At 36.8% G+C, this 21,277-nt stretch overlaps 1 protein-coding gene across 1 annotated transcript in view; it reads right to left on the reverse strand.

Moving 5' to 3' along the window:
* Positions 1–21,277, reverse strand: part of KCNH8 (potassium voltage-gated channel subfamily H member 8) — a 387,731-nt gene that overhangs the window by 78,267 nt on the left and 288,187 nt on the right. The window contains exons 8-9 of the mRNA XM_067737194.1: positions 10,873–11,070; positions 177–376 (exon numbers count right to left, since the gene is read on the reverse strand). Of these exons, the coding sequence (XP_067593295.1) occupies positions 177–376; positions 10,873–11,070 (398 nt within the window). The remainder of the gene's footprint in view (positions 1–176; positions 377–10,872; positions 11,071–21,277) is intronic.

Genomic DNA, 21,277 nt, shown 5'->3' on the forward strand with positions numbered 1-21,277 from the left:
CATAAGCCAGAGCAGATGAAAGAAGATGTATTGAGGTCATGAGAGATTAAAAATAAAGAGATAAAGAAGGTGGTAGGTGTGTATTTCCCTTTTGAGACATGCATTAGAGCACTTTGCTTTTACCTCAGACTACGTGCTTTCTGCCTGAAAACGTCAACATGAGAAATGCACATTACCTCATTGGAATCTATTCCATTGTTGACTGACCAGGTTGTTTGGAAATATTCAAGCATCCTCTGCTTGAGCTGCTGGGGCAGGTGATGGACACGTATGAAGTCCTTCAGATCCTTGGTTCTAGTGTGATAGAGGGACCACCTGGAATACATCCTCTGTATGATCGCCGTCACGTTTCCAAACACCAGGGCATGCATCAAGGCTAGAGAAAACAACATGGCATATAACGGGAGAAAAATAGGACGGAGGGGCTTCCTCCTTATGTATAAATGTACAGTCTATATATCCTGAATCAGCAGAGTACACGTAGCTGGCCATGTTGACACAGCTATTTTGAAACAGGCTTTTTGCTGCAGCCGCAGTGCCACAGGGTGCATCCTGATGTAGTCATTTCGATTCCATGTGACTTGATCAGAGTAAAAATACCTTTTAAAAATACTCAGTAAATGGGCTTCCCTGGTGGCGGAGTGGTTGAGAGTCTGCCTGCTGATGCAGGGGACACGGGTTCGTGCCCCGGTCCGGGAAGCTCCCACATGCTGCGGAGCGGCCGGGCCCGTGAGCCATGACCGCTGAGCCTGCGCGTCCGGAGCCTGTACTCCGCAACGGGAGAGGCCACAACAGCGAGAGGCCCGCGTGCCAAAAAAACCAAAAAAACAAAAAAACTCAGTCATAAGAACAATAGACCACTTTGACCCACACTTAATCTGTTAGCCGCCATCCTGGCTATGACAAACTTTGATTTTTGTACTCTATTCACATCTGTATTATTTTAATCATTGGGTATAACTGTGTGGGTATGATGAAATGGTTTTAATAATTTCATAGAATAAGCTATCAAGTTAGGGTTTAATAGTTATTTTTATTATAATAACAAATACATTTCAAAAGTAAGTCTATAATAAAAATCTGGTTAGCCTTTATGAGAATATTAGTCTCTTCCCCAAAGCCATCATTTAAAATTAGTTTTAGAATATTAAATATGACACATTTCTATTAATAAAAGTACTGAAAAAGGTGTTAGAAATGTAATTGAGGATTTCCTGGGCAATCTGAAGCCAAGATAACACCACCCCAGCTCCCTAGTCACTTTAATTTTAAGGGACACAGATATTAGGAATTCTGAGACCATTCAAGAAACAAAGAATTCAGATATTCTGCTCAGAGTCCTTGCCACCCTTCTGAGAAGGGCCGGGTGGTACATGAACATGTGACTCCTGTTTCAATGAGATTTCTTGGTCAGTCTTCCGCTCCCAAAAGCACCACCAGAGTGTAATGAGAGAGCAGGCTTTGTTCACCAGAATTCCAGAGCGGATGGGGATTAGGGATGGATTTTCTCCTGGAAAAACACAGAGTGAGCGAGCAGATGGACTTCACCTCCCAAGGAGTCACCTGCTGTGGGGAGTGGATAAGTATCTCAAAGTCAGAAAAGATGTGAGGATTTCGCACTAAACAGTAGTTGTTGGTCAAACAACGGGAATGGCCTAGCAGACACCAGCAAGTAGCCGGAGAAGGCCTTGGACCCACCTGGGTTTGTGAAACTGGGAAAGAGAAAGGCCCAAGTGTGCCCACACTTATGGACAGATCAACTCTCTATGATATTCAGATTTCAGCCCTGATCCCCATGGGACTGGCAAGAAGGTAAGAAGCTCAGGGGTTGGGTTTCAGTAGTTCACTGGTTTCAGTAGTTTTTAGTTAAAAAAAAAAAAAAACTAAACATTTCTAGTTTGTCTCTTAAGACCTGTCATAAACGTCCCTGTGCCCAAATCTCAACGTCCAAGGACTATGTTAAAAGTTTCTTAGCACCAGAATTGATAATTAGTGCAAATGTGTCAACCTATTGTTACATCCATCCTCCTGAATATTCCAAGATAGCCCCAGCCCGAATTCTTTCTTTTGGTTACATTTACCAGAAATATCAACTTTTGTTATACTAATTTCAGCCTAATCTAACACTGGAGTTAAAATTCTTTATCAGGTTATACATCATCATTTCTCTATGGAAAATACGGTCACCATGCCAATGAAGTCACCCCATAATAAAGAAGGCCTCAATATTTTGGAGAAGTTACTAGAATAGGGTTAAACTTAGGGTCTATATACAGGAGGCAATATAATGTTGCAGAGGAAATATGGACTTCGGAATCAGACACCATTAGATTGAATTCTGGCTTTACCACTTCTAATTTTGTAAACCAGGCGAGATATGTAATTCCCTTGCGTGGTTCCCTTATATGTATATGGGCATAACAGTACCTTACTCATAGAGTTATTTCAGGATTTAAAGAGTTAAAATATCTTTTTTAAAGTGCTTTTAATTGCGTGTGGGTGCTCAATTTATGTTAATTTTTCCCATGAAAGTGAAAAGTGCTGTGAATTTCCAGGATGCTCAGTGGTGTAAAATACGCGGGAGGAACCCAGATTTAAGGTTTTCCAGCAACCTGTCAAATAATTGAGTGGTTCTTTGTGGAAATAACTTCTTGATGGAGGAAATTCAAGAAATATTCAAGAAATGCCTGCTACATGCAAGCACACATAGGTGCAGATTCTTCCTAAATGTTCAAAAATGAAATGTCTTCCAAAGTGTTAAAAATATACCAAGAAAAACGCATATTGCTTAACAACTAAATGTTGAACGCTTATTGGCAGGTTCTAAGTAGAGGCTCATTCTTCTGTATGGTTTTAGAAGCACAACTGTTCTGCCGCTTAAATATTTTATTTGGAAGGGGAGACCTCTATTTACAATAAACACTCAGCAAAGAAAAGAACTGATTCTGCTCCAAGTCCAAGGAATTAAACACTGATTTCAGGCTGTTAATATACTTATGGGCTCAGTGTTTGGAAGCCCCACCATCTGTAGAAAGTATGTAGTAATAATCATTTATGGCGTTTAAACTGAGTACTGAGAACAATTTTATTTCATTTATTTTAACACTGCTTTCCTTAATTAAGTGTATGATTTTAACATTGCTTAATTATAATGTGTGTAAAGCGCTTAAGGTAAGAGAAGTAATATGTTCAGATCATTTAGCATTCTAATTGTACATTATCAATAAAATGAATTACTGGATTCATTGTAGCATTCATAAGTGTTGTTGGAAAGCCCTAGTCTATGTCTGAGTCATCATAATTTCAAAGTCTCATTTCAGCATAGGAGAATACTTCTAATTTAAGTAGTTCAAAAAATACAACCCTAGCTCTCGTAGTTTTTCAGTTTTCCAAAGTTATTATTGCCTCTCTGTCACCGGTTATCATTTTCACACTGGCGAAGAGTGTTTGTGACTGTCAGGCCAAATCATTCCATCTACTATGAAACTTTGACTGAAGAACTTCTATATCCAGGTCAGTCTGGAAATTATCCTTCACTTTTCCTTTTTATTCCTAGCAAATTTGATGTATATAATTCTTAAAGTAGCACGCTAGGCCTACTGCTGAGTCTGTGGGAGGTTCTTTTTCTTTGCAGAAGAGTTTTGTATAGAACGCATTTTGTAAAAGATCATGTTAATATCAGGTTTTCAGAGGAGGCTCAACACTCAGGATCTGACATGAAAAGTAAACAGACCTCAAATGAAAATGCATTCTTATAGGTTGCCTGGCTTTCTCTTTCCCTTTTTTCTTTATCTGTCCTTTCCTCCCCCCCCTTTTTTCCCTCCTCCTTCCTTCCCCTCCTCTCTCTCTCTCTCTCCCTCCCCACCACCTCTTTCTTTGGATTTTGGGCAACCTTGCTGTCCTAAGATCATCATTTCTGGTTTCTTTAGTCAACTACTTTGCAGCGCCTTCAGCGTCTACAGAGGGACTGTGCTCTTCTGCTATAAAAGGAGACCAGAGCTCAGGCTTCGGGTAATCTTAGCTGCCCTACTCCTCTCTCTCACCTACTTATTGCCTTGGAATTTTCCAGTCCTTGCTATAAGTACACTGGGTTGTGAGTGGCAGATGGCAGGGAGAATAGAGAGTGAGAACAATTTTCTAAATGATGAATTGAAATGGCAGTGTAAAGACACCTTAAAAACAGCGAATTTGTGGGTCGAATAACATCACGTCAGGGTAGTATATATATAGGATAAGAGGACCCAAGGAAAGCCTTGGCTGTTAAGAGTTTCACTCTACCTCTTCCGTGGTAACAATGCCTCATTTAAACTGGACATGTCCTGAGTGATGAGTCCTCTTCACTAGAAAGCTATATCTAACCTCTGAGGCTGAGCTGATGGTCCCAACACTGGGGGCTCACTCATCAGGCAGCCATTAATAAATATGAGAGAGGAATTTTAAAAGACATGGGAAAATGTTCTCAATATATTTTGTTTGGTGACAAAAATGATATGTGTAGTTGATATAAATCTCTTAGAAAATAGGGAAATAAATGTATGAAAAGACTGAAAAGAATATCCTTTGGTGATGGGATTATATGTAATTTTATTTTTATGTAGATTTTCCAGTTCTTTCGAAATGCGCACTATAATAGGAAAAGTTAAAATGGAAAAAGAAAGAACATCATCTGCCTGAGTACCTATTTCCATTACTCAACTGTGAACTCCTCGAAGGAAAGCATCATATCTTAGTCATCTTTGTTTCCCTAGCACCTAGCACAGCGCCTGGCATAATTTTAGTGTGCCATAAATATTTATGGAACCCAAATGAACCTCTGGTGGTTTGATAATTTCTTTAAAAAGTTTTATAATCATAAGCAAGTAGCTTAGAAAATTTAGGAACAGTTCAGTCCCAAGCCCTTCCCATCATCCCCATCCCACTCCCCAAAGGCAAACTTTCAAAATTGTTTCTTTTAGGTCTTCTTCTGATTATCACCAATATTTTAGATCATGAGATTTCACTTCTACTGCTTGACTTATCATATTAAGACAAAACCTAAAAAGCAACTTGACATGAAAAGTGAGAACTCAGCTCACTGCTATCCACTTTCTCATCCCACACCTGATAGTTATATTATTATTTTTTGCTCATCTATTATAATTTTACAAACTAAAATTAGTATCAAAGACACACATTGAGAAGATTACACCAATAGTAAATGTATAGTTCATTTCTCAAAGTGAACGGATCCATGGAATCACCTCCAGATGAATAAACGTGATATTATCAGCACCCAGGGCTCCCTGGTGTCCCACACAGTCACCAACCAGCACCCTCACCAAAGGTAAGTGCAGCTATGAGTTATACTGCAATCAATAAGTTTTGCCTACTTTTGAACCTTCTTTAAACAAAATCATACAGTGCATACTTATTTGTGTCTGTCTTCTCTGCTCAGCATTGAGTTTGTAAGATTTATCCATGTGGTAACATAACAGTTCATTCATTCTCATTACTCTATGGTACTTTATTGAATAATTATTTCATAATTTACTTATTTATTCTCCTATTAGTGAGCATTTCCACTTTGAAATTTTTGCAGTAATGTTTCCACGTTATGTCCTTTGATGTGAATATGTATGATGTTTTGTTGGATATACACTCACAAATGGAATTGTTGAGGCACAGAATACAGATATGTTCAGACTAGGTAACTACTGACAAGACTCTTGTACCAACTGACACTCACATCAACAGTATGGGAGAAGTCAAGATGTTCTTTATCCTCTCAAACACTTAGGGTTATTAGTGTTTTTAAGTATACCATTCTGGTGAATGCAAATGTTATCTAATTTTGATCTTAATTTGCATATCCTACATGAACGATGTTGAGCACCATTTTTTAAATATGTTTATTGTCTATCCAGGTAAGAAAATCTATTTTTGAAGTGCTTTTTAAAAATTTTAATGCATTTTTTAGTTCTCTGCTCTTAGTGATTTGATAGAGTTCTTTATATATAATAGATAAGAGTCTTTGGTCAGATACATGTTTGCAAATATCTTCTATCCTGTGGCTTGCTGCTTCACGTTCTTAATGATGTCTTTTGATAAACAGAAGTTCTGAAGTTCAATTTATCAATCTTTCCTTTATGGATAGTGCTTTTTGAGTCATGCTTAAGAAATCTTTGCCAAACCCAAGGTCATGAAAATACTTTCTTATGTTAGCTTTTAGAAGCTTTATTGTTTTCCCTGACACAATTAGATCAAAATCCATTTGGAATTTATTTCAACTTAGTTTTAAGAGGGTTCAAGGTTGTTTTTCAACATGTATATTTATATATATTTGACTCAGCAACGTTTATTAAAAGTATCATCTTCTCCCCCTTGTGTTACAGTATCACCAGTGTCATAAATAAAGTGACCATATGTTTATGGGCAGGTTTTTGCACGCTCTTCAATTCCATTGGCCTATTTATTCCTGAGTCAACACCATACTTTCTTAATTACTGTGACTTTATTACACATCATGATATCTGCAGCATAAATATTCCAATTTTGTTCTTCTTTATGCTTGCTTACAATCATTTTAGTTCTGCAGTTCCTCTAATTTTTAGAAACATCTTGCCAATTTTCAAAGAGGCACATATATACAGGCAAACACACATCTACTGGGTTTTTAAAATTGAGACTGCATTGACTCTTTAGGTTAATTTGAATAAAACTGGTATGTTTACAATACTAAGTCTTAAAACCATCACCATTGTATATCCTTCCATTATTTTAAACTATTTGTAAATTTTCTAATGTTTTATACTTTTCTGTATAATAGTATTGCACGTATAAACAATATTTTTTTTGATGTGGACCATTTTTTTTAAGTCTTTATTGAATTTGTTACAATATTGCTTCTGTTTTATGTTTTGGTTTTTTGGCTGCAAGGCATGTGGGATCTTAGCTCCCCAACCAGGGATTGAACCTGCACCCCCTGCATTGGAAGGTAAAGTCTTAGCCACTGGACTGCCAGGGAAGTCCCAGTATTGCACATTTTAAAACATTTATCCCTGTGTATTTGATGTTTTTATAATTTTAAAAGTATTATATTGTTTAATTGATTGTTACTAATATATAGAAATACAACTGATTTTTACATATTGACTTTACATCCATCAGCCTTACTAAATTCACTTATTAATTCTAATAGTTGTTTGAAGATTTTAGGATTCCTTCTTTGTTTTGCGTGTTCTCAAGGTTTATACAGATTTATCTAGGTATGGATTTTTTTTCATTACTTTTGCTTAATCTCTTTGATAGTTTTAAATATGCTTCCCATAAAGCAGTGATGTGCACACTCGTTAATTACAGATGCTCACATGGAAGCTTTCCCTTCCCCCTTCTCCTCCTAACTCAGCTTGTGAGCACCTCTGCCCTGGATAATTATCTGGGGTTCTTACACTCACCTGCAACATTTAATACCATTCCTACCTGCTTTTGTAGTAAATGCTGCATCCCTGTCATTAGCAACTTCATCGGCCTTGTGTGGGGATTCCTAATAAGATAACTTAGCGTTGATTCCATGGTAATACATATTTTAAATTAAAAAATAAATTATTTGTATATATTTATAGAAATTAAAAAATAAAATCAATCTGCAGTATATAATGAAATAGATATTTTACAAAAAGTTTTCTAGGTCTTAGTGAATCTGGGCATTTAAACTCACTAAACTTCTGCTGCCTTATATTAAATTGGGGTGTTAATAACCTCTAATTCATAGTGTTACGAGAATTAAATGAGCAAAGTGTTCAATATTGTGAGCTCTTATGATTAGTTCTCAAAATTATGCCAGTAATTTGTTAACTAGGAAATATTAAAATGAAGGCATCATTTCTCTTAGCCTAGGGTAATTGTCACAATAACAGACACAGATTTGTGAAGCTTTAATTAATAAATCTGAGTTACTCAGATGCCATTTGCCATTCAAAACCAATGGTTTCCTCAGTGCTGCTCAAGTCACCTAAATGCTTTCATGCCATTTCCAAATGAGCGCTGGTGTTGCACCAGGATAATTTGCTCAATAAATATTTACCAAGTGACAAAGTGGCATTATCTGATTATTTCCCATATCTTTTGGCTTTGTGACCAGCTTAGCTTCTACTCACAATGAATAGCAGGGAATAATAACATCCTTAACAATTTCTGATTCCGGACCACTTACACTATAGTTAGTGAATCAACAGGAAATAAGCTCAATTAGCTAACATATTCTTCCAATGTCAAATTAGTAGGTTAAGCCTTGAGCATTTGAGCATTTCCAAAAATTTCCATCAGGAGTAGAAGAAACATGGGCAAATATTAAATAAATATAGACTGTGTCTGTTTACAAAATGCTTGTCATTCTGCTAGGCTGGAAGATGGGCCATCAAGGAGAGCAGCAATTATATAAGCCATAATACTGGGTATAAAATCACCACCACGGGATTGGCACACTGCAGCTCTTCAGAAAACGAGAATTCCTGTTCTCTGCTCCCTAGGCTGTTACTGCTCTACATTGGCCAAAAACCTCTTCCAAGTGCTGCAGTCCCAGCATGCTACCTCAGCAACTCTGCCTTTCCAAGAAATTCTCCCAATCCCTGGCCCCCTTTCTCACTGCTTCTCAAGTTCCTAACTGATTTGGCACTTAGCATTTACTGCCTGGTATTGTATTAAATATATATATTAAAACTTATATATATAATATATATATAATATATATATTTAATATATATATTAAAACTCTTTCCACGTATTTCTTCCAAGGTGATCCTAAACTCCTCGAGAGAAAGATTGCCTTTATGCTGCTCTGGTTTCATGGTAGGCTGGATGACTCATTGCTTGAAGTCCCACATAATCAGTTCACATCTGTGCGAGGAAGTTGGTAGAAACCATCTTCTATAATAAGGTTCAAACCTCAAAGTGATATCTGGGACTAAGGTCATTAAGAGAACATGATAATCTCAATTAACATACACACACTACTATATATAAAATAGATAATCAACAAGGACCTACTGTATAGCACAGGGAGCTCTACTCAATATTCTGTAATAACCTATATGGGGAAAGAATCTGAAAAAGAATGGATATATGTAGATGTATAACTGAATCAGTTAGCTGTACATCTGCAACTAACACAACATTGTAAATCACCTATACTTTAATATAGAACAAAAATTAAATTAAAAAAAAAAAAGAGAACATGACAGAACAAGCTTTTGAGGGAATACGGTGGGGCAGAAAGTACTCATAGAACTCTGGCTTAAGAATATTTACTCAATTCAGGTAGACACCCACATCTCCATAAGAACAGCTTTATAATGCACAAGTTTCCATTTATGCATTTAATGACAGAAGTTAAGTAATCACCTGGGTTCCAAACTTGCCTCTTTACTTACTGGTTGTATGGCATTGAAAACGTTACTTTATTTCTGCAAGGTTTAGATTTGTCATCTGAAAAATGTGGGTAATAAAGGCATCAATCCTGTCAGTTAGGTTCAGAAAAGAGAAATGAAAGTAAATATTTCATCTGGGGGAATTTATTATAAAGAACTGTTTTCCCTGGTGTTGGAGTGCTGAATGATCAGAAGGAGAGCCTAGATAGAGGTAACGTGAGTGTGATAGTTGCAGAGCTGGATGAACAGAGAAGTGGGGTTATCAGCACCGAGGAGCCCAGAGGAGAAGCAATGGGAGCCACGAGGAGTCGGGGCTCTGACTTTGGTTGCGGGGGTACCTCCAGCAGGTGCCGGGATCTCTGAGAAAGCTCAATGAGGCTGCTTCTGAAAGTGCCTGAAGAGGCTGAAGGATGGAGCCACTTGCAGCTGTCTGAGGTGGCCTGCCACTCAACATACACTGCACCCATCAGAACCCGGAAGTTCCTTCCCCCCTCCTCCTGCCTCCAGTCTCCCTCTGGCGCCCCTATTGGGAGAAGTGACTGATGTCAGCTGGCAAAGAAGAATGAGATTTGCGGAGTCCAAACCACAGCGATACAAAGCAGAGTACAGACGCTGGGTTTGAAGCTCAGACGTAATAGCATAATAACTTCTCTCTTTGTTAAATGGGATAATATGGTGCAGAACCCATAGATTTGCCTTCAGAATTGCTTGAGGTATTGTACTGAAGCATTCAGCACAGAGAATGGAACCTAACCGCGATTAATAAAGGTTAAATATTTATTATTATTGTATTGGTGTTTGTTGCTTTTGTTTTAACTAAGCTATCTATCAAACATCCTTAATTTACTAGAGTAGTATTAATAAAATTTGATAACCCTCACCTGTTTGGAGCTACAAAATGGCATTTCAAATGTATACCTGTGATTCATGTAACTCACAAACACTAAAGGTAAATAGCATGTTAGGAAGCAAAGTGCCTGCCCTTTCAAAATCAACCATCAGATACATATACACATCACTACATATAAGATAGATAACCAACAAGGACCTACTGTATAGCACTGGGAACTATAGTCAATATTTGGTAATAAACTATAAGGGAACAAATCTGAAAAAGTATATATATAACTGAATCACTGTGCTGTACACCTGAAACTAACACAAAATTGTAAATCAACAGTACTTCTGTTAAAAACATATATATATATATATATATATATATATATATATATATATAAAATCAACTTCTTCATCTGTCAGAACATGGAATTCTTGACATCACAGACTTTCATTGCTAATCTACATGTATATATAACTGTTGGTCACTGATTTCCTAATTAGTGCTTTTAGACTCTTACAATGTAAACCAATCTACCCTGTATTGGGTTTTAGGACAGAGGGAACATAACAGCAACCGTTTGGCAGACACTTGTTCCTTCTCTTGGTCTAAAGGAAGAATATTCCTTACCACCAATCAGCATGGTGCAGATGGAAAAGATCTTTTCTGCATCTGTATTAGCAGAGACATTCCCAAACCCAACGCTGGTGAGGCTGCTGAGTGTGAAGTACAGAGCGGCAATATAGGCACTTCGGATCGACGGCCCCCCCAAAGTATTGTTACCGTAGTATGGAGATTCCAGTCTCTTTCCCAGCTCAGGAAGCCAACCTGCAATGGAAAAAAAATGAGCCTTTAAGCCCCCAAAATAAAGTCTCGGCATTAGCACCTGGGCGTAATGATGAATGAACATTTAAGGATACACGAAGTTGCTCAGGAGAAAGAAGAAAGTTAAAAGGAAGTTCAAGTCAAGGAATTAGATTCCATGGCTCTAAAAGCAAAAGCATCACTTTCATGCAACTGTTTTATAACACACACAGCAGAGAAATATGCATTCAAGAGTGGATTGGTGGTCAAAGCTGAACAGGTTACTCTAATGCAAGAACTACCTGCAGTGACAGAACCTGGGATTTCTACTCTCGGTAGCAGTGTTGTACATTTCACTAGCTGTTAAGCTTATTTCTCAATTGGAATTTTAAGAAACAAAGGGGTTGAGTAGGTATTTTTCAACCCTACATGATAGTAAACAGCAACCAACACAAGAATCTAGACTTCATATAGGCAAGATGGGCTTTATTTCTTTTCTTTCTTTTTTTTTTTTGATGGGCTTTATTTCTAATCTGTACAACCTTTCCTTATTTTATTCACCTGACCTGATATCAGTTGCCTTATAGGTCTTAGCTCATGTTTTCCTCAGGAAGCCTTCTCTACAACCTCATTCTGCTGTTTGGGGGTGGTGGGGGAAAACTGCACAACTATGAGGTTCCTATAATGGAATTGGGTGCCCCTCTACAACTGTTTCACGATACTGGTGTTTATATGTGTCAAAACTTATCTAATTAAATGCTTCAAATATGTGCATTTTATTGTATATCAATTATACTATCATAAAGCTGTAATAAAGCTATGTTAATAAAGATGGGAAATAGCCAGTATAATATTAATAATAATACAATGAAAACACAACACAAAGACCACTTTAAAATCCTTTACTGGAAATATTTTCTCTTTATTTTCTCTTTAAAATTTTATATTTAAAAATTCTGTGTGTGTGTGTGTGTGTGTTATGAAACACTATGGCAATTCAGCTCAACCCATAAGGTCCATGAGACTTTTGTTAAGGGATGTTAGGCATTGACCACTCTTTCCTTATTAACACTTCATTTAATGGCTGCCCAAGAAGAGATGGAAAGTCATTACATTGTTTAAGTAGTAATAATGCTGTCATTATCAACTAAAGTTACAGATTATGCAACTGTGCTAGGTAATTAAAATGCAGATTTGAAACAACTGGGTTCCTTGAGATCAAACAGAAATGCTCAGTGGCAAGTACTCTGTCTCATTTATCTTGTCTCTAGAGAAGTATTTCTCAACAATTAGCTTGCCTCTGAAATATCTAGACAGCTTGTTAGAGACAGCCAGGTCCTATCCCTGGAGTTTCTGGTACAGCACATGGGAAGGTTGGGGAGAAGGGTTGAGAATTTCCCTTTGTAATAGGTTCCCACGTGATGCTGATGCTGCAGATCTAGGGGACTAAAGTCCCTCGACTTCGCAAAGTCACCTTCTAGAACAGTAGTTCTCAATGCTGACTACAGCTGGGAAAGCATTTTAAAAATACACTGTCCAAGTGCCACCTCCATGTACTGAATTGAAATTTCTGGTTCCGAGTTCAGGTACTGATATTTTTAAAAAGTTCCCCAGTAGAACCTGATGTGAAGATAGAACTTAGAACCATCATTCCAGAACTTAGCAAAGCCCCTAACAATAGTAGAGTTTAATAAATATTATTTCTAAAAGTGAAAGAATTAATGAACATATAAATTGTTCTTGCCCTCTGCAATAATATGACAACACAGATGCAATATAGCAACACATGAGCATTTATAAATTTGTATAGATCTCTGCACAAAGTATAATGAATGTATTTTTTGATGATAGAGAATAATAATAAAATGAAAATTACACATTATGAAAGCTGACACCATTAGTAAGCTATGACCATTTATTCTGTCTGGAAAGGCTTCGTGAAGGAATAAACTCCACATTCAAACACAGATTTAAATCTGGACTCTTCCATTAAATCTGGACTTTTCCTTCCATCTTTGGGAATGACTAACTTCTCTGAGCTTCATTTTCTCATTTGTAGAAATACGGACACTATCTAACTTGTACAGTTGCAGTGGGATTAAATGAGATGCCACATGAAGAAATGCCAACCCCTGTTAGTGGCAGATATTATATTAGTATATAATATCTCTTTTCTCTTTCTCATGTTACTTAAATTGGAACAGAGAAAGTACAAAATTCAGAAAATAAGAGGAAATATGAAATCAGGAGTGAGTCATAATAGAAAAGGAAGGTGGTGAGTAAGTGTACTCAGTAGAACCCAAGGGTGCCATCTGATAGAACTGAGCATTTCTTAACTAATAGAAATGACAGGGAGGAAATCTAGGTGACAGTAGTTTAAAACTGGGGGAGTTATACACCTATTTGTGAACCTGAAGAAAGACATGCTCCTTTTCTCAGGACAAAGCACACATGGAGACACACACACAATTTTGTGTACATTTTCAGGTGGTTCATGGCCTTTTCCTACAGGCTGGGTCCAAGGGCCCAGATTAAAGAGTTCTGCTCTAGAATTTTAAGTGAAGGGAAGGAGGAAGTGATAAAGCATGATTTGGTAAAACCTGGTTTAATCCTGTATGGAAAAAGATTTAGATATAAAGACAGGTTATCCAAGGTTAATTAAAGAGATATCACAAAAGCAAAGCACATGTGCATTTAAAAAATATTACTGGTGTATTTGTATGCACTGTCAGGGGAGAGTCAAGACAAGTAAAATCAGGAAGCAGAGATGACATCTGAATAAATCATTGTACGCAGGATGCTGATTTCTGCAGAAGAGTGTTCTTACAGGCATTTGACCCAAGCCTTGTCAAGTACGGCCAACTACAAGATGTTGAATGGCTGGTGGGTTGGCTATTTCTCAAGTGCCTTCCAAGCAGTGCTCTGAAAGTGATGTCATGTTTCTGCTCAAAAATGAAGTGATTAGAGGGGCTTGCCCCTTTGTTCCATGTTGGTCATTCCCACTAATTCTGGGGAAGTCTGAGCAGCTGAAAAATGTCATTTTGCCCAGAGAGTAAATATTGCATGACTAATTTTTTTATTTGATGCACAGAGGAATGAGAAAAACACCACCACACACAGTAAAGCCACTGCTTCCTCTCAGCTGAATCAGCTATAAAATCAGGTCATGAATTAAAAAACTGGACCCATCTACTGATCTTGAATTTGCTTACAGAACCTCAAGTTTTCTCATTAGAAAAATAAAACCAAACAAACCCAGCCAAAACCTTTGATTAAATTCCTTAATTGTAACAAAGTAAAATGTTTAAAAATTCTCCAAACCAAATCAGTTTCATAGAATTTGATTTTCTTAATAAAATAGGATAAAATTTTGTGATAGGTCATAAGGATTATATTAGATTATACTCTCACTCAATTCCTGTTCATTTACATATGTGTGAAACTGTCTCAGAAGCGATTTAGGGAGCAAAACACAGACAAACAACAGACCTACTTTTGTTGATATATCTTTTCTGTCTAGCCAACTGTTCTGTCTATTTTCAGAAGCATCTTGTTTTTTAAGAAGGGTTGTTACTAAACTGTGTTGCAGCTATTGGAGCACAAGCAATAATGATGATAAAAAAAACTTGGTAACACGGAAAGGAGGTAACACCCACAAATCCGGGGATGGGCTCTGGGGGCTAAAAAAAAACTTTTTCACAGAACAGCTTGTCCGAAATGAGAGCACATGTTCCACTGTAACAAGACAGCATGTCACTGTACTGTACAGAAGAAGCAATTTAACCAATTTGGAAGCCAATCTTTTTTTAATCTAGAGAAACCCATCTCTAAAGGGATGTCCTAGAACAGTCTGTCTGCTTTTGCTTGATTTTTTTCCCCTAAATTTTGAAGGAAAAAGCATACACAAAATGAAGTAGAATCTAAATATACTGGATACACTGCCATCTGATAAAAACAAAAGATATCGTAAAATAATCCTGTCATCACCAAAATAGATTAGATGAATAAAACAGAGGAGATTTATGAAATAAATATCAATTTCAAAGATAGAATGACTCTTAATGACCACGCCCAGAAGAGCCTATAATTAAGCATGATAATTCAATCCATATACTTTTCATTGCAGACTTAACCAGTATTTGCTTAATTACATACTTTTAACTCTAAACAGGAGTTTCTTTTTATTTTAATCTAGGTTTCATACAGTAATATACTTACTTTTATGGTGCATATGTTTACATTCACAGTTTGTACAGGTGTGACCTGCTTTATACAATAGATGTGTTCCTGAAAAGTTTAGTTTATATTAGTATTTGGTAAATTAACAGATATTTTAGCTTTAATGAAAGGAATAGAAGCATGTTATTTAAGGAAAGCCTATGGGAGGGTGTGGCCACGATGGCAGAATAGGAAGATCCTGAGATCACTTCCTTACACGGGCACACCAAAATGACAAATACTTACAGAGCAACTTTAATGCAAAAGTGTAGAAGACTAGAAGAAAAGATCTTCTTTAACTAAAGATGTAAAAAAGGAACCACAATGAGATGGGTAGGAGGGGTGGAGATGGGGTATAGTCAAGACCCATACCCACAGATGGGTAACCCACAAACGGGAGGATAATTACAATTTCAGAGGTTCTCCCCAAGGAGTGAAGGGTCAGAGTCCCACCTCAGGCTCCCCAGCCTGGGGATCCTGCACTGGGAAAATGAGCACCCAGAACATTTGGCTTTGAAGGACAGTGGGGCTTACTTTCAGGAAAGCCAGAGGGCTGTGGGAAATAGAGACTCCACTCTTAAAGGGCACGCACAAATTCTCACACATTCCAGGACCCAGTGCAGAAGTAGTCATTTGAAAGGAGTCTGGGTCAGACACACCTGCTGATCTTGGAGCTCACCCTGGGGTCAAAGATGTTGGAGGCAGACATTCTGGGGAACTTGTTCTACCACAAGGACGCTGTTGCTGGCAAAGTACCACTTTGGAATCCTCCCTCTAGCTTATTAGTGTTGGGACCCAGCCCCAACCACCAGCCTGTCAACACCAGTACTGGGACACCTCAGGCCAAGCAACTAGGCTGGCAGGGACACAGTCTCACCTACAAGCAGGTTGGCTGCCTTAAGACCCCTTGAGCCTGCAACCACTCTGGGACCTGGCCCCATCCATCAGTAGCCAGCAACCTCCACAAAATGCAACCAACCAGACTGAGGGCCAGCCACACCTACCAGACCACCCACAGTAGTGAGCCTGCCAGAAGAAAAGGACTCACACAACCCATACAGGGGCACCCCAAGAGCATATAGCTCTGGTGACCAGAGGGGAATGTGCTGCTGGGATGCATAGGACATTTCCTGCCAAAGGCCACCTCCCCAAGGCCAGGAAAAGTAACCAACCTACCAAATACATAGAAATAAAACCAGCAAATTAGGCAAAATGAGACAAAAGAGGAATATGTTCCAAATGAAGGGACAAGATAAAACATCAGAAGAACTAAGTGAGACAAGGAGTCTACCTGATGAAGAGTTGAAGGTAATAATTATTAAGATGTTCAAAGAACGTGGGAGAAAATTGGATGAACAGAGTGAGAAGTTAGAAGTTTATAATAAAGAGTTAGAAAATATAAAGAAGAACCAAACAGATGAAGAATAACATAATTGAAAGAAAAAATACACTAGAAGGAATCAATAGTAGATTAAATGATACAAAGGAATGGATCAGAAAGCTGGAAGACAGAGTAGTGGAAATCACTGAAACAGAAGAGAAAAAAAGAAAAAAAGAAGAATGAAAAGAAAGTGGACAGTTTAAGAGACATCTGGGGCAACATCAAGAACATTAACATTTGCATTGTGGGGTTCCAGAAGGAAAAGAGAGAGAGAAAAAGGCAGAAAACATACTTGAAGTCATAATAGCTGAAAACTACCCTAACCTGGGAAAGTAAATCCAGTTCCAGGAAGAATAGAGAGTCCCAAACAGGACCAACCCAAAGAGGACCACACCATAGCACACTGCAATTAAAATGGCAAAAATTAAAGATAAAGAGTGAATATTAAAAGCAGCAAATAAGAAGCAACTGTTAAATACAAGGGAACTCCCATAATGCAGTCAGCTGATTTTTCAGCAGAAACTGCAGGCTAGAAAGGTGTGGCATGCTATATTTAAAGTGATGAAAGGGAAAAATCCACAACCAAAAAGCTCTACCCCACAAGCTTTCATTCAGATTTGATGGAAAGATAAAGAGTTTTATGACAAACAAAAGCTAAAAGAGTTCAGCACCACCAAACCAGCTTTATAAGAAATATTAAGAGGACTTCTCTAAGAAAAAAAGAAAAGGCCACAGCTAGAAATATGAAAATTATGAGGAAAATCTCACTGGTAAAGGCAAATATAAAATAAAGGTAAAATAAAGGTAAAGGTAAAACCATGCATGAAGCTAGTAGGAAGGTTAAAAACAAAGGTACTAAAAGTCATCTATATTTAAAATAAGTAGCAAAGGATACACAAAACAAAAAGATACAAAATATGATGTCAAAAATTATAAACATGGAGGTGGGGAGTAAATGTAGGTTGTCAAAATGCTTTTAAATTAAGAGATCACTATTATTAAAATAATCATGTATATAAACAGGGTGTTACATATGAACTTTATGGTAACCACAAGCTAAAAGTCTATAATGGATACATTCACAAAAAAGAGAAAGTAATCCGAACATAACACAAGATGCAGTCAACAAATCACAAGGAAAGAGAGCAAAAGAAGAAACAAGGAACAAAAAAGAGCTACAAAAACAACTGCAAACAATTAAAAAAATGACAAGAACGTAAATATCAACAATTATTTTATATGTGAATGGACTAAATCTTCCAATCACAAGACATAGAGTGGCTGAATGGATACAAAACAAGACCCATGTATATGCTGTATACAAGAGACTCATTTCAGATTTAAAGACACACACAGACTGAAAGTGAGAGGATGGAAAAAGGTATTCCTTGCAAATGGAAATGAAAAGAAACCCAGGATAGCAATATTTATATCAGACACAATAGACTTTAAAACAAAGACTGTAGCAAGAGACAAAGAAGGACACTGCATAATGATCAAGGGCTCAATGCAAGAAGAAGATATAACAATTATAAACATATATGTATCCAACATCAGAGCACCTAAATACATAACGCAAATATTAACAGACTTAAAAGGAGAAATTGACAGTAATACACTAATAGTAGGGGACTTTAACACCCAACTTACATTGAAGGAGAGATTATCCAAAAAGAAAATCAATAAGAAAACATTGGCCTTAAATGACACATTAGACCAGATGCAATTAATATGTATATACAGAATATTCTATCCTAAATTAGCAGAATACACATTCCTTTCAAGTACACATAGACCATTCTCCAGGATAGATTACATGCTAGGCCACAAAACAAGTCTCTGTAAACTTAAGAAAACTGAAATCATATCAAGCACCTTTTCTAACCAAAACGTTATGAGACTAGAAATTAACTACAAGAAAAAAAAATGTAAAAGACATAAGCACATGGAAGCTAAACAATAAGCTACTACACAATCAATGGATTACTGCAGATCAAATCAGAAAAAAAACACACCCGGAGACAAATGAAAACAAAAACACAGCTATCCAAAATCTGTAGGATGCAGCAAAAGCAGTTCTAAGAGGGAAGTTTATAGTGATACAAGCTCACCTCAGGAAGCAAGAAAAATCTCAGATAAACACTCTAGCCTTGCAATGAAAGGAACTAAAAAACAAACAAACAAACAACAGAACCCAAAGTTAGTATTAATAGAAGGAAAGAAATCATAAAGATTAGAGCAGAAATGAATGAAACAGACATGAAGAAAACAACAGAAAAGATCAATGAAAATAAGAGCTGGTCTTTGAAAAGATAAACAAAATTGATAAATCTTTAGCCAGACTTATCAAGAAAAAAAGAGAGGGTCAAATCAATAAAATCAGAAATGAAAAAGGAGAAGTTACAACTGACACCACAGAAATATAAAAGATCATAAGAGATTACTATGAACAATTATACACTAATAAAATGGACAACTTAGAAGAAATAGACAAATTCCTAGAAATGTACACTCTCCCAAGACTGAACCAGGAAGAAATAAAAAATATGAACAGGGGCTTCCCTGGTGGTGCAGTGGTTGGGGGTCTGCCTGCTGATGTAGGGGACACGGGTTCATGCCCCAGTCTGGGAGGGTCCCACATGCCACGGAGCGGCTGTGCCCGTAAGCCATGGCCGCTGAGCCTGTGCGTCCGGAGCCTGTGCTCCGCAATGGGAGAGGCCACAACAGTGAGAGGCCCTAGTACTGCAAAAAAAAAAAAAAAAAAAAACCAACAAAAAAAGAACAACCTACCAGTAATGAATCAGTAATTTAAAAACTCCCAACAAACTAAATTCCAGATGTCTTTACAGGTGAATTCTGCCAAACATTTAGAGAAGAGTTTACATCTATCCTTCTCAAATGATTCCACAAAACTTCAGAAGAAACACTTCTGAGCTCATTCTATAAGGCAAGCATTACACTCATAACAAATTCAGACAAAGTTATCACAAAAAAAGAAAATTACTGGCCAATATCACTGATAACATAGATGCAAAATTCCTCAACAAAATATTAGCAAAAAGAATTCACCAATATATCACAGGATCATACCCCATGATCAGCTGGGATTTACCCAGGGATGCAAGGATGGTTCAATATCTGCAAATCAACCAATGTGATACATCACATTAACAAACTGAAGAATAAAAATCATATGATCATCTCAATAGATTCAGAAAAAGCTTTTGACAAAATTCAACAATGATTTATGATGAAAACACTCAACAGAGTGAGTTTAGAGGGAAAGTACCTCTACATAATTAAGTCCATATATGATATGTCCACAGCTAACCTCATACTCAGTGGTGAAAAATTGAAAGCTTTTCTTCTAAGATCAGGAACAAGACAAGATACCCACTCTTGCCACTTTTATTCAACATAATATTGGAAGTCCTAGCCACAGCAATCAGACAAGAAAAAGAAATAAAAAGAATCCAAATTGGAAAGGAAGAAGTAAAACTCACTGCTTGCAGATGATATGATACTATATATAGAAAGCCTTAAAGACACCACCAAAAAGCTATTAGAAATAATAAATGAATTCCGTAAAGTTGCAGGATACAAAATTAACATACAGAAATCTGTTGCATTTCTAAACATTAACAACAAGCTATCAGAAAGAGAAATTAATAAAGCAATACCATTTACAATTGAATCAAAAAGAATAAAATACCTAGGCATAAATCTAACTAAGGAGGTAAAAGACCTGTGTTCAGAAAACTATAAAACCCTGATTAAAGAAATTAAAGATGATTCAAACAGATGAAAGATATACCATGTTCATGGATTGGAAGAATTAATATTGTTAAAATGACTATATTACCCAAGGCCATCTACAGATTGAATACAATCTGTATCAAGATACCAATGGCATTTTTTACAGAACTAGAATAATTCTAAAATTTATATGGAAGCACAAAAGATCCCAAATAGCCAAAACAACTTAGAGGAAAAAAAAAAAAGTGGGAGGTATCATGCTCCCTGAATTCAAACTATATGTCAAAGCTACAGTAATCAAAACAGTATGGTACTAGCACACAAATACACATATAGATCAATGGAACTAAATAGACAGCCCAGAAAATGAACCCACACTTATGTGGACATTTATTCTATTCCAAAGTGGGGCAAGAATATATAATGGGGAAAAAAGAGTCTCTTCAATAAATAGTGTTGGGAAAACTGGATGGCTACATTCAAAAGAACCAAACTGGACTACTCTCTCACACCATGCACAAAAATAAATTCAAAATTGATTAAATATAAGACCTGAAACCACAAATCTCCTAGAAGAAAATATAGTCAGTAAGCTCTTTGACATCAGTCTTAGTAATATATATATTTTTTGGCTACATCTCTTCACACAAGGGAAACAAAACCAAAAATAAACAAATGGGACTACATCAAACTAAAAAGTTTTTTCACAGTGAAGGAAACTATCAACAAAATGGAAAGGCCATTTACTGAATGGGAGAAGATATTTGTAAGTGATATTTTCAAGAAGAGGTTAATATCCAAAATATACAAAGAACAAATACAACTCAACATCAAAAAAAAGATCAGATTAAAAAATGGGCAGAGGATATGAACAGC

Source organism: Pseudorca crassidens, chromosome 5, assembly GCF_039906515.1.
Source record: "Pseudorca crassidens isolate mPseCra1 chromosome 5, mPseCra1.hap1, whole genome shotgun sequence".
NCBI lineage: Eukaryota > Metazoa > Chordata > Mammalia > Artiodactyla > Delphinidae > Pseudorca > Pseudorca crassidens.